The 15,683-nt window shown below is 35.7% G+C and overlaps 1 protein-coding gene and 1 long non-coding RNA gene across 3 annotated transcripts in view; one reads left to right on the top strand and one right to left on the bottom strand.

The window, feature by feature from the left end:
- Positions 1–15,683, top strand: part of LOC105195650 — a 264,949-nt gene that overhangs the window by 39,591 nt on the left and 209,675 nt on the right. The window lies entirely within an intron of this gene.
- Positions 1–15,683, bottom strand: part of LOC105195653 — a 60,783-nt gene that overhangs the window by 6,664 nt on the left and 38,436 nt on the right. For both annotated transcript variants that reach the window (XM_039448280.1, XM_039448279.1), the window contains exon 5: positions 9,221–9,539. In XM_039448280.1, the coding sequence (XP_039304214.1) occupies positions 9,221–9,539 (319 nt within the window). The remainder of the gene's footprint in view (positions 1–9,220; positions 9,540–15,683) is intronic.

The raw sequence follows: 15,683 nt of genomic DNA, 5'->3' as shown, positions 1-15,683 counted from the left end.
TTTTACTTCCAAAATCGAGTCATACATTATTGAATATATCTATCTAAAAAAAGAAATAAGTACAAACAAATTGAAAAAAAAAAGAATAAAATAAAGATATAAAATCGCGAAAACTGGGAAATCAAGAGGCCAATCATTTTAATTTGTGCCACTACGCGTCGTATATTTTAATTAAGATTTTTATTTTATCTAACTGATACACGAACTTGTAAACAAAGAGCGATACAAGATAGACACTAAAAAGTTTGGCCAAGCAAAGCATCGTCAGGCACTAAAACCTGGTCGCCTCGTAAAACACGTCCCGTAGACATACGACGACGTCCCGAAAGAGTAGTGGCGATAAAGACGCAGTTCACATCTCAGAGAATCGACTTTGAAAGGATCTTTCGTTAGACGTCACAAACCTTTCTCAGAATCATTTTAATTGGCTCTTTTGTTTGTCGATGCAAAAGATTTATTAATGAATTCTAGTCATGATCAACTAGAAGAAAAACTAAAGATGAGCATGTAAAAGACGGCGGAGATAAGATATTTTGTGTGGGTATCATGATTGGCTTCGAGGAAAAAAACTTTAATCTGTTATGAATCAAGTATCAAGCAGCGGTTGTACAAACAAGGACGACGAAGAAAAATTATTTCAAAAACATATGCACTAGCTAGACGATAGGAGGGAATGTAATAAAAGAAACCGAGTTCGTTGATACACAGACGGTGATCATAATCGTAGTTGCCCGTCAATGTTATACCTATTTAACTGGTTGACGGCGCTCGGAATATTATTTCCACTCGTAAAACGATCCCTCTAACGATCGACAGTTACTTTGATGCGGTTTCAGGGGTGAGACCGGGCGTTACGCTCGTTCCTGGTCGTGTTGCAATACGCGTTCTTCTCGTCTCACACTTTACAGCTCGTGGATTTGTGCCGGTACGCGATTCGTCGTCGTTTTCACGAGGCTCTAACCGTCCGCGTCTGAGTCTTTTTTTACGAGCGACTGGTTCGTCAAAGTGCCAACCACTTTGTTAAGTACACGTATCTGTAACGGTGCATTACGGCGAGTGCAGGATCTACTCGTGTTAAGTGCATGCGAGCTTTCAAGGAATATTCGACGACCGATTGCAAATGGCACGAGAACCAGTAACTACCTCGAACGACGTGAATTTATCGTATCACGTACAGTCTGCATACCTGCCGTATATTTGCATTTTGTTTATACAGTTCTTAGAATATGCAGGCGATTGCTGCATATTATAAATATGACATTTTTGCACTCGCTTTAGTTTGTCATCGACTCATTATGCATTTTCCTTTAGAAAAAACTGTAATGCTGTACATTTCATTATGCATTATTACCATTTCTCGATGAGAAATCACAATAATTACACGTTTTATAAGATATGATAAAATTTTATACACAAAGTATGACAAAGAAATTTTATAGCAGTATGCATACTACTTCATTTTTGTTCTATTTCTTTGTACATTATATGAAGTTTTGTTACGAACTGAAGTATGCATATATAATAATAAAAAAAGACTATTAAATAACAAAAGAAAAATTCATTACGATGAGTCGTAGGCATCAGTTATTCTTTCCAAAAGAGTCTTTTCTTTTCCTCGATTGACCATAACGTGCCTCATAAAAATATGATTTATAGCTATACCGTCTCAATATTCTTACCTACTAATCTATGTTACATAAGTCCCGATGATTCGTATATCCGCATTGTCTCATTCAGCGATTTCCGGACCTTGCAAATTCCACAAATCTTAATGGAAACTAACTGACGTAATTATCAATTAGTTATACAGAGCGATTAATGCGAGATTAAAAATCACAAAACATTTTGCACAAAAGTTTCCAAGCTATACGCGAATTTGATATTGTCAAAATACACAAGTGATATACAAGCTAAATGTATTTTACCAACTGAATATGAACTTTACTTTGAAATTCGCTAATTTCGTGTATGAGTACTTTGTTCTTTGTAAAGATGGCTAGCAGATTAATTCTTTCTTTAAACTTCAATTTTGCGAAGAGATAAGTCTGCTCACATACGGCCCACGCATTTGAGAAGAAAAGCTTTTGTCGATAAAGAGTCTCTTCCGGCGGATGATCTAGGCAGATCCCAAGACGAACAGTGACTGTGCTCGAGAAGTCATAAACGTGGTCTAAGGAGGAGACACATCCAGACACATAACTAAAATGGAAACGTTTGCGAACGAGGTGGATGGAGGTTTATGCTAGTAAGTGCTTCATGGATTGTCACACTTCCACCCGCGCACTACCACCCTTCACGAGAGTTTAGGTGGGTAGGAGGGAGAGAGAGAGACCGTAAAATCACCGTGAAAGCTTGAAATAATACCTATTCACTTTACGTTAGTCTCAACTTGTTCCATTTCGAATATTAAAATGAACGATTGTTTTTTTGCACTTTTATTAACAATGTCTGTCATTAATATTTTTTAATTGCATTAATAGTTTTTCATTTTCTCTTAATATTAATTACATCTACTTTATGAATCTCCACGATAAACCTTTGTAAAATAATCTTTCTCGGTTTGCATACATTTGAATGTACTAATTCATCATTCGGGATAAAAATAATTTACATTCTACAAATTGCGTAATAATAATTTGTGATAATTTATTAAATTATACCGTTATCATGCGATGCATGAAAATCTAATCGTATCGAACTTGAGTTCTACTCGTGAAGCTCACTATCTCGCCCGTTGCGCAAAGAATTTGTTTATCGATTGCAGATCGTAGATCGGTAAGAGGTGCGGCCACCTTCATTAACGAGACGCGTATCCCGGGTAGACCTCGGTGGCTTCGCTCACCAGAGTTAGGTAGGCAAGTACGTCGTATTTCATAGAAGCCTGGTTGTATTTTCGCGCGTATGACTTTAACTGTCGATGCGGACTTCGCTTGTATTTCTTCTCAAGTTTTACTGGCGCTAGGTCGACCGCTCCGAGCCGTAAACGTCAGTCTCTGCTAAAGCCCCACATGCCGGGTTGCCAGGGTTCCTTCCTCAACCTTCCCGCTTAGCCGTCGCCTTCTTCTTCTTCTTCTTCTTCTTTTCATTTTCTCCGATTCCTTTCGCCTTGCCTTTGCCTTCGAGCAGCCGAGGTCTTCGGCGAGCACCATGTGAACTTGTCCGACGATACCTTAGCCGTTGGCGTGATCGCTGAAGGACGTCATTCTTGACAAGTACACCGACAAGAAGAAGGCTTACGAGAGGAACCTACATGAGAAGACAACGCCCGCTGCCTTCGTATCTTCAAAAAATTAAGTTTCGTTGCAGATTACATGACGCGTATTATGTCATTTACGTTTCATCTTCTGTCTTTCTACGTTGCGCTAAACTCGGTATATCGATTTCGTCTCGGAAGTTTGTTCGTGAACAGCGACGGCATATCGAAATTGGCTCGTTTCTTTTTCTCGATTAAAAAAAAAGTTTCGCAATAAAAGTGTGTAACCAGTCATCACGCACAACCGATACGATTGTTCGGAAGGTGTCCCGAGGATCATCTTACTCACGTTTAACGATCACTATAGTTCTAGAAATAACTGACAACTTTCATTTTCGCAAAGATTCTATATGGGCGACACGATCGAGGGAGGAGACTTAAGGTCGACCGGAAGATGTTGGTACCCGTATCGTCTCGGGGCTTCATTAGAGATGCAATATGGCGAGCTTTTTGCCGGGCAAGCGAAGGGAACGGAGCGTGCGCGAACGCGCAGTCGGTCGCTTTTAAAAAAAGTTACGACGAAGTTTATGGAGGTTTAATTGTAGCCCGCGACTGTGGTTAGAAAGTAGTAAAACTCCTTTTGCCAGCGAAACCGGGTCTGTTACACCACTTAACGCTCCCCCAGTTCTTGGTTACGTACGAAAAGGATGATGATGATGAAGAGAAGCAGCGTTTGCAGCGGCTCACGCACTTCGGCGCTGTTAATTGTTGCTTTGTCTCAGAAATTACGGATCTGTCTTTAGAGAATAAGGCCGACGAGGTCAGAGATAACGTCTCACGACTATTTTGTTAAGTCGATCATTGGCTAAACGATAATTTCAGCCGTACTGTCATTAATGCCGTGTCATTAATGCCTGCATGTTAATGTGTAATAGCAATTACGTTATTCATAATGGCTGGTAGACATTGCAGCAGGTGCGGTAGACGTGTATACGATAAAATATAATTTTGTAAAAATATTTTTACCGCTCGGGGGAATTGTAATATTTATGAAAAGAGATATTTTGCAGTAAAGATAATCATAAATTTACTTATGTATTAATAAGATAATGTTTACGTATTAATAATCTATCGATCACTCGAAATAACGAATTTTGACTATGTGGGATATTGTTATAAGAGAGAGAGGCAATATTTTTTGAAAATGTTTTATATACGTGCTACGTTTTGAGTACGTAAGGAAGTGCACATGCTTTATAGAAATTTCACGTAATGTTTTATTTTATTTTATTTTACATTGTATTTTATATAATAAAATGTCGGCGGACTGTTATAAAAATCCGTGAATAAAAATGATCACTGACGCAGTTTATTAAAGTGCGCATATTCTTAACCTTTTGGAATCGCGAATAGTGCAGTATACTGTCTAAAATTATAGCTCACAGTAAATGCTTATATTCGCGGCGACATGTCTTGCAGACCATGACACGGTGTCGTTTTCTCTTATGTTTCCAACAGATTTTCTGTTCCCCAAGTCATAAAAGTTTCGTTCGCACGGATTTAAATGAGTGATAAAAAAATTAATACTATCAACTTTTATTACGATTAACAACGGGAACGAATAAGGAAAGTTACAAATTTAATAATATCGAAATACACACGAATAAAACAATTTTATTGCAGTATCTAAAAATTGAGATATGGACGAGACAATAATTTAAAGATAGATCCCCAAGTTTTAGTTAGATCATCGACATTTCGTGAGGCATCGGACTTCGATTTCATTTTAACATCTGTCACATAAACTCTAGCAGTTAACTACGCCCGAAGCAAAATAAGCGAAAGACTGGGGTGCGTCACACTTACGGCTTTGCGGCAATGTGAAAACGTAGAAGAGGCTTTAAGGAGAACAAGAAGGCAGCGACGACGATGACGAGGTAGGAGGAGAGAAGCACCGTAGAAGAAGAAAAAGAAAAAATATTCACCGAGCTGTAAAGCGAGCCGCGTTTACGACCGTCGTTAAGGCCACTCTGAGCGACCTGTCTGATTACATTGATGCTACTTACTGCAAAGCGGGACTAATCCTTTCGACGATTCGCCGACTGATCGTTGCAACTATTAGAAACGATCAAGAATTCTCGCACATGCGACATAAATCGGCGAACATCGATTTTTTGCGCCGACGAATCGAGAAAGGAGTATTAACGTACGTAATTGCTCTAATGAGTCTGCCGCACGCAAGGGTTGTCGAGAATACTTCGCCGAATCGATTCACGATACAACATAGCAAAAAACATCAAGAGAAATTATACATCAGTATCATACACTGGGTTATTATGTTTTATCAGATGTGTAAAAAGGGACATCAAAATGCGGCATCGTATCTGTCACGCCATAATTTGTGTTGCAAAAGACTTGAAAAATATAACGATAACAATCAACAGAAATATCCGTAGGATATTCTTTCTCGAGGTTTCTCATCAACGTTGCTTATTTCTTACGAAAAAAGAGGGATATACATTTTTTAATGCATATACTATACATATATGTATGTATATATATATATATATATATATATGTAATATAAATTATAATGTAACTATACTCTATATGGCCTAAACTTTGCGATTTTTTTCTAATTTTGTGCTGAATCTAAAATTAAAAACTGATGAATGACCAAATTCAAAGTAGGAATCAATTTTAAAAATTAATTTAAAGTATGGGACAGTTTCAAATATTTATAGGTCGTATAAGAGTACACGTAGAAGTATTTTAGTCAAAAATCCATTGAGTAAATAATTGACTCATCTTAACTTTTCCCCATTAAAACCATGGCCTACGAATCGGAGTTTAGTAAGTGGATAAAAATTTATGCTCTGAAGCAATAAAATACTGAAAATATTAAAGAAAAACATTATAAACGATATATGCATACTCATTATTAAGGCCATATTGGTTCAACCTTACAAAAAATTTTCTTTTTTAAGAATTTATATTTATATGTAAAATTTATATTTATATGTATATATATATGTAAAATATAAATGCCAGCAAACAGTCATCCGCGCGGATCCCGCCGGATTCCATCGTTCGGTTCACAGTCAGTGCGGAGAACGAGTGTCCGACGGGGAGACCGACTCATTTTCAACAGCCCTAATCACGGGCTGGAAGCAATCAGTATCCGAGATAGCCAACAATCCTCGCCGACGTTTTAATTACCGCTTCCATTTTCATATCGCGGATATCGCTGCGCGCCATTTAGCGAGCCTTGCATTTTTTAGGTTCTTTTACGATCACCATTGCGCCACAGCGTTGATGATGCCTCGTCGACTTCAACGACGGAGCGCATGCACTCGATAAATCTGGATTTTCCTTTTCTCCCCTATCTAACGTTCCGAGATATTGCGTATACTTTAGCGCCGGGTATCAACTATTTGAACTATTAGATAATTCATACGATAAGAGCAACTGGTTTATTACATCGCGCTAGTTTTTCTAGAATATTAGACGCGTATTTGTACGCCAGTGATCTTCATTGGTAATATCATGAATTTTGAAATTTTAACCGCAACCCGTACAATAGATTGAGATATTCGCATATGTGAACAGCACAGTGAATGCATTTCTATGCGTGATGATGATGAAGATGTTATGGTTTGTGGAAACATACCGCAAATGTAACCACATATTATTACAAAGAGAACAGAGAGAAGAGAACATCTTCATGTCTTCTCGATTTAGACATATGGCGTTGGAGAATACGTGTACAATGTCACGTAATAGAACTATCGAGTGCTGGGAGAAAATTGAAATAGATTCAATAGAAGTATTTATTTAAAAATGTCTCTATAAAAAAATATTTTGTTTGGTAAATATGAAGAAGCAGATAGTATTTAACATTTATTTCCGTTTACTTAAAATGTGTTATTCATTTTATATTTCGATATGTCATGAATAAATAACTTTTTTATTTCAACTATTTACTCTATTCCAACTATCGATACTGATTATATGAGAGTATCTACGACACTTGGAAGTTGTTCCAACACTTGAGTATTTGATTAGAAATGATTGGAGCGAGAAACGAATATAAACATGGATAGTATCTATGAGCTCGTGTATACGTGTGTATGCGTAGTCGAATGCAAAAAATACTAATATCTACCAACGTTAATCTATAAATATAAAACTGTCAATATATTAAGATATCAGTGCTATTATAACATACAATCTTAGGTGACAGTATTTTATGACTGCCTTTTCAACTTTTTATAGTGGCCGCCATTATCTCGCTCCCTTGTATTTTCATATCGTAGCGTGCGCTCTTTCGTGACCGTATTAACACACCACTTCCTTTGGTCGACTCTTTGTAATGTTAAAAGAAGAAAGGAAAACGTCCTGTTTGTGTGAGGTATTTTATCTCAAAGAGCTCCCCTTTTTAATTAAATTTATTCTTCTCTTTGCACCATTGCATACATATTTTTTACGGATGTATCAAATAGTACGTGAGAAAATTGTTTACCACTATTTTCATCTTTAAATGGAGAAATTATTGTTTATAAATAATATAAAATTGACATTTCCCTCTCAACGAATTTTACAAAAAAAGCATAAAATTTAAAACTTGTCTAACTACATCTTGGCCATGATTTAAATTTGACAAATGTGCAGATAAAAACTATCAACTACAACATGATTCTACAAACTAATGCAATAAAAATCAAAAATTGAAATGTACGAAACCTTGTGATTTCAATTTCGAATTTATCTTTTTCTGGACATTTTATCACTAATCGTTTCATCAATATATACGCGTACACACGTGCGCTTACTTGAAGTTTATCTAAATATGCAAGCCACGTAACAGTACACGAAAATCCCTGGAATGTATCAGTAATTAATCAAGATTTGCCGCAATCTCCTTGGGACGCCAACAAATATATGTGAGAGCGAATTAAATGTAAATACCGCAGACAGCTTATCTTGAGGCAGCGCGCGTAATCCCTGATAGCCGACTGGCGGGTTTGAGTCTTGCTTTCTCATGTATAGCAAAGCTGTTTTCTTCAAATCGCCCAATGAGGGCGATAACCGGGTATCGTCGTGAACAAGAATGGGACGAAGAAAACTGGTCAGCACGCGTAAATTTGATTCTTTATGGTGTTTTGTCACTATTAAAATCGAGGAGGCGGGAGAGCAGACACATCTTTGAGCTCCTGCACGTTTTATGCGTGTCCTACACAGCCGCTTTAATAAAATTAAGTCGCAAAACCGATACCAAGATTTCTTTGTAGAAAACGCAACATAAAACTTATATATTATATAGTTTGATATTTACTTTACGAGATGTGATTTGATTCTGTAATTCAGCAGTCTTAATAGTTTTTTTTTTTTTTTAATTTTTTGATTGCTATTGATTACAATTCTCTCGACAGATTAGTGGATGATTATTTGATCATTTGATGTCAAAGATCATTTGATCTTTGATAATATTACGCAACGATTATACTAGCGCGATGAATAAAAAAAATAATTGCTTTTGATAATTGCAAATGTTAAAAAGTCAGGAATTCAAAGGGAAAAAAAATCCGATAATAAAGAAAGAAGAGCAATGGAGAAACACGGACGGCTTGAATCAGAAGGATGAGCAGCCGATTTAAACACCGCGGTCTTAGCTCTCGGAAGGAAGAGAATTTTATAGCTTAGAATCTGTTTTATGTGCGCCGGATTTGTGATTACGACCCAGACTCTCAACGATCCAAACAAAGGAAGAGCACCGGGAATAATGGAGACTGGCGATTTATGTTCTAAACCGAAAACTAATTCTATTCTCATACACCTAATGCTTATATATATCAAATTCGATTTTATCAATCACCTTGTGTATCACAATAAAAATCATGAGAGACACTAGTTCTTGCGTATCCAAATATTCAATATGTAATTGGTATAGCTCATGTCTTTGTGAACCCCAAACAATACTTTTTTTAATAAAGTTCAGAATAAAATAAGATAATGAAGTAGACTCACCAATAATATGTAGAAGATTCAGTGGAAGAGTCAGAAGATACAGAAGGTTCGGTAGGAGGTTCAGTAGTACGATCAGTAAAAGGTTTAATGGCTGGATCAGTTGGAGGTTTTATCGAGTTTTCAGGAAACGGAGATGTACTTGACGCTAATATTGACAGGGAGTCAGTCGGCCAAAATTTTGGAAAATTTTGGAATGGATACTGCAGCGATCTTATTCCAATAGGCGCCTCCTCTGAAGCTCTCACGACCGGTGGCGCAAGATAACAGCATGCTGCTTGTTGGAATGTCATCATGTATGACATCGGGTCTTCATGAATGACTAAAAAAGAAAAAGCAAACAATTTTATTCACTGTTAACGTTGAAGGTTTAATGAAAGTTTATACAAATTATATATTTTTATTGCCTTGCAACGCAATAACTAAATTTTTATCGAAACATGTATAGTTAATGATAATATTTCTTTTCGAATAATTTACTAAATCAGATATAAATGTGCGTATGGAAGTTCTTTCTATACAGAATGCTGGAAATCGGTTGTACACGAATTAAAGCTGTTACGAAATTTTTCAATTATGAAAAAAATTTTGGTGATTAATTTTCTGTCATTTTGGTTATTTGTTTCTTGTTGTTCTTTTCATATTTTATTTCTCTCGGTAATCACGCTTTTTTGTATAATTTGAAATTGTTTGTTTTTTATCTACTAGTTGACATAATACCAATATAATATCGATTGTACTGTATTATCTGCCAAAAATATCATGCAGAAGATAAAAAAGCGTCTTTATATTTTTATATCGGTTTATTTTGATTATTTTATTATTATCTCGTAAACGTACAGGTAAACTAATTGTTTGGATTAATTGCCAGATTCAATCGAATTTGAAAGACGTTTTCGGCTGAATTACAATATTCAATAAATTATCTCAAGATATTATGGCAATATGCGAAATTTTTGGTAATCGTACTTCCGTTAAATATATACTTGACAGAATTGACTTCTTCTAAATTGACTACTGATCTTTCAAGATGCGTTTCCTACAATGCACATAAAACCTCCCCAATTATCAAGCGCGCGAAACGATTTATCGTACAGACGCGGCCTTTCTTGACAGTTGCCTTTTGTGCTTTCATTGCTTAATTGGTGGAATATAATTCTAATTGTTACCACTCTTGCTAAAGATAATGAATACCATTCACTGTCGAGTTTCTTTTTTTCTTCTCAAGCTTCCTTCTCAAACTTCCTTCGTGGCATAAAGTTAGAGGCATCATAAGCGACCTAAATTAGCTGCCCCTCTGATTGCTGGGATACGCCTCTGGCACCCACAGAACTGGATCAATTTACAGCCATCAAAATGGTATTGCGTACACTTTATCTTAAAAGTTCTCACTTTACGTGGTTCTCGATTCGCTCGATTTCGAAAGGATTCATATTTATTTATATTGCAAAGTTGATACTAATTGAGCTGTCTCATGGTTAAGCTAACGATGTTTAATATTGTATTTCGAAATAAATTCAATTTTAGTCTTGAAAGAAAAATAAATGTTTATAGCTTGAAAAGAAAGATATCCTCAATTTACGGCGTGTTACGTTTTATCCTTGAATTTAAGGCATAAATTTGGTATGACTTAGACGTAAATTACATGTCAAGTTACTTAATTGCAGCGGGCTCTTGTCCAGCATGCATACTGATTACGCGGGCACTTGAAAATTATCCCGGTGAATTATGCGCAAGATTGAAGAATTTATTATACGTTGAAGATTATGCGACAGTTTCAATTCGCGAAGCGACAGTACTCTCACTTAGAGCCAATAATTGCCGGTTCAACATGTTACGAACGACGTTGCTTGATTGCGGGGATGTACCCTGACCGATCCTTGATGCGGGCCGATTTATAGCGCATCTATCACACATCGTAACTTTAGAGGCTGCATTTGCATACTTATTTTAACTTACGTTCAACTCTTCTTCTAGAAAGGTTCGATGTTTCTGATACTTAAAAGCATGAGTTTTATGACACATCAGCAATTCCGTCTATTATTACTACCCTCGCGGCAAATAATCGCAGTTAAAGTTTACACCATCGTAAATCTCGAACTGAGAAATTACTTTGCAAAATTTCAATTGCGTAATTCATTCGTTAACACATCTGATATAAATATAGTAGCGGCACGTGCTTGTGAGTGCTTTGCGATTGTTTTTCTATGAATCTGCATGTATAATTTTCGCACTCGTAAAAAAAAAATATACGATCTAACAGCAGTATTGAATACTTGTAGAATTGAATAAAACAAGATAAAGTGTTGGAATAGAACAAAAGTTCGTAAAATTATTCAAATGAAATTTAAAGATACTGCTTAGTATTTATTTAATATGAGCCGCTACGAACTTTTGTTCGAAAATATAAAGTTCCGATCTTTGTTTCTTCTTCAGGAAAGAAAATATACTGAAATACATGCGATCGCACATGCATCACCGTATATTTATTTATTTTATACAGTTCCGATTTAGATCCATCGATGATTACGTACGATGGTCACGCTTCGGGCAACAATTTTCTTAGCAGTAACGCTTCGGTGTTTTGCACCGAATGCACGTCCGGAAACATTATCGTCTACTCTAATATTTATGCCGTGCACCCTGGGCGAACGGTACGGTTATCAACAAACTGCGATTTGCGCCCGCGTGTTCTTAGGATTTATTACACGGGCCCCCGTTTTCTACGCACCTTCACTTCCGTCAAGGAGGATTTCGTTCGTTCTATGAGTGAGAAACTTTCCGAGACACATTCGTGCAGATATCGTCCTCGCGGTTATCAATGGGCGCGCAAAAATGATAACTCGATATCGAACGATGTACATTATAAAAGATACATTTATTACGGAGACAGGAAATAATAGCTGTGAACGTTAAATCTCGTAATTAGCAGAGAAAAAGGATGTCTATTAAGAAGCAAACGTGAATTTATTAATTATTGGAAACCTAATTTTTTCTCTATTTGATAATCATTGTCTATAATAATTTTTTTTGCAATAAAAAAATGGATAAAAGAGAAATAAAATGATATACATTATTTTGTAAACTATCAACGGGGAAGAAGTTTAGAATTTTTATACATGAATAACCTTAAACTGACAAACACATTTGGAATTGAGTAACGTTCGATGCAATCAATCGGGTATTGTTATATAAGTTTGTATTCATAATAACTAAAGGTTTCTCGCGGAAGCAATCGTTCAACGTTATCAATTAAAGATATTAATGCTTTTTTTTAATGCTGTGTGAAACTTGTGAGACCAGGGAAGGCTCGAGCAAGGCGACCTTTCGGATACGACGCTATTCGATATAGGAATGATTTATTCCAGATGCAATCTGGAAGATGAATCCAAGCAACATAGAGAGTACTCGTAAGCCAACCGTAAAAATATGGCTTGCCTCGTAAATTACATCCAACAGCACAGCCTTGCGTATACGCTCGTTTTGTCCGATCCTTTCGCCTCGAGAGGTGTCTGCAATCCCACGTTTTTTTTAACACCACATCGTCGCTTGTAAACACCGATATGTGAATAACGAAATCGCTTGTGAGAAATGTTCTTACGTGGTTTATAGCACAATTTTTTATAGAGTAAACTTAAAAAAAATATATTAAATTAGAGAAAAGTTCTCACGAAAGCTCATCGATTATTATATCCGAATCTGCTGTATGATAGATGTAAAAGTGGAATTCGAAAGAAGGATAATTGCGCGCGCTCCGTGGGAGGTATCGCGATAGTACGAGCAGAAAACGCAAAGTTAAAGTTATACAAGACGTATATGAAGTAACTTCTACGTTGAGATAGATATTACGGGTAACAGAGTATTATCGGATTAAACGTGCTCAGAAATAGGATTCGCAGCTGCGTGTTCACTGGCTTACTTAATCGCCATAACTTCCGGTCGCCTTAGAATTACGTGACGTCATCTACTTCCGTCGCGGGTCGAAGTGACGCCAAATATAAAGCTCGGGAAACTCGTGGAAGCGCAATTCGCTTTTAACTTTTTATTACTTATCGACGTCGTTAGATCGTGATAATGTCGGGACTCCATTTCGAACACAAAAAGATGTAGATCATAAGGATTCAAACGTACCATCATATTATTTGATTTAAAGTATCAAATTTAAATGCATAAGAATAATAATATACTGTAAATAACGTGCATGAAACAATATTTATATGAAAACGAAACGGTACTTTTCCTTTTTTCCAATTTTTTCCATATCCTCAATTTGGGGAGCAAATAAATTGGAAAATTAAACGGAAATTTTATACTCCGCAACCGGCTTTTGCAAGCGCAGGTGAACGATTTTGATATATCCATCGTCTGTTTACCTGTCGTTACGGCGTCTTGTGATGTCTTCAGTAGTATATCATTTTAACGTTGTTCTTTTTTATTCTTTAACTTGATCTCTGCAATTTAGCCGCGACACACTATGCGTATATCAGCAAACAACTTACGAAGCACATGCATTCTTCCCGCATTGAGATTACCGGTTTTCTCGATATTATTACCCTTTCTGGAGCCATCTGTTACGTACAGTGAGCTTGCGCATGTGCATGAAACTACACACGCAATTTGTTAAAATACTGTTATTTGTGATGAGAATATATCGTCTGGATAGTAAAATAGTCATAATCCTCACGAACTGTACTGTCCCTAGCTTAATTCATATTAATTGCTATCTAGAGCAACCAGAATTAATTAGTAACAAATTATATAGATCTTTAAAGGAAATGCGCAGCAGTGAATACGCAAATGTTCTCACATAAATTTTTCAAATTAGTTTACACGATTATAAAGTAAAATGATTTAATACGGGGAATAATTTTTGCATTATTTAATGAACAGGAAACTAACCTTTATCATATAATATGAAAAAATTAAATATCTTATTAGTACACAGTCATAGATATCTCACTTTCGACTACTTTTTTATCTATTCAAAATAATTTAGAAAATCTCTAAAAATTTATAAACATACTTTCAAGTTTCTAGAACAAATGTCTGTATTTCTTTTTTTTAATATAATTTAACTACTTTTGAAATTTTGAGAAATTTTTAATCGATAGAAATTGAATATCCATGATTTCAAAATTTTTTGCTCAATATTGAAATGTTGTTTATAAATAAAAAAGATATTTATTGCGATATTAAAATATGATGGTTTTTAAATATAAAAGGATCTGTTAAATTGAGAAAAAATATTCGAAAAAAGGATCAACGCAAACGTGCCAAATTTATTAGCAAAATCATCGTGTAAATAAATTTATAAATCAATTCTTAATTTTTTTCAATATGGTGAACAGGAAATATATTGCTCATTTAATGTTACGCACAAAATAATTTCTGGAAGAAATTATCGAAGAAGGGTGTACAAAAAGGCATTAAAATGCAATGAAACGAATGAAGTAGCAGGGAGAAGTAAAGCAAGAAGAAATCAGTGTCCTGAACGCAGCCTTCTTATATGCGTTTGAGAGTGAACGGCTATGCGTGATGCAAAAGTTGTAATATTATTCGAAAGTCTTTCAAAGTTGAGGCGGTTCGAACGGCCAGTTTTACGACGGAGCACTGACGTCGCACAATGCCGGTCCTAGTGGTTTTACATATCGTAAAGTGCGTGCACGCGCGAGTTAAGGAGCGCATATAAATCGGCTTGCCTGCTGTTATGTCTCCCGCGTGCAAAGGGCCGTTTACCATTTTATGCTTTCGGAGCCTTTAAGTCCGGCTCCAGCTTCTTTTTTCCTCCTGACCACCCGAGTTTTGATTTCGAGTTTCTTTTTTAGGAAAACGTCACAGAGTAAAAGTTATTAAATCAAAATTTAAAAATATATTCTTATAAGAATTGATATAATTCTTATAGCAAGATTTTTGAGATCATGTCTTCTTGTAATAAAAAAAAAATTAGATTTTATCAAAGAAAAAAATCAGTTTTAAACTATTTCAACTATTTTGATGGAAAGGTTGTCTAAAAAGAAGTATATATTGTATTTGTCTATTCAAGAAATTTACACACTTATAATTTCCGTTTATAATAAATTCCGTCCATACTTCAAGCTCGTGCTAACTTTCAAGACGATCACAAATGAAAAGCTAGCGTCGTGATTACGTAAGAGAAACATATGATTTGTATTTGATTATATAAGAAAACATTAATGATATGTTAAAACATTCAACTTCGTCTTAGATTTTAATATATATATTTTTTTTCATCGATTACAAGCGAAAATAAATGTTTTATTAAATCACAAAGTTTCTCGCTGAGAAATAAATCTCGCTTTGTAAGCGGCTGATTTAAATAAGTTGACCATGAAGTGCGTATCAAATGTCTAGAATTCATATTTGAATTTACAAACTAATTAAATTTAAAGCAGCAAGGAGCGTATGCGCGTTTAATGAGAGCGCACAGCTTATTTTCACGCCAAGA

The sequence above is a fragment of the Solenopsis invicta genome, chromosome 4 (genome assembly GCF_016802725.1).
Source record: "Solenopsis invicta isolate M01_SB chromosome 4, UNIL_Sinv_3.0, whole genome shotgun sequence".
Taxonomy (NCBI): Eukaryota; Metazoa; Arthropoda; class Insecta; order Hymenoptera; family Formicidae; genus Solenopsis; species Solenopsis invicta.
Note: the sequence above shows the minus strand (reverse complement) of the source record. Positions and strands in the feature narration are given on the sequence as shown.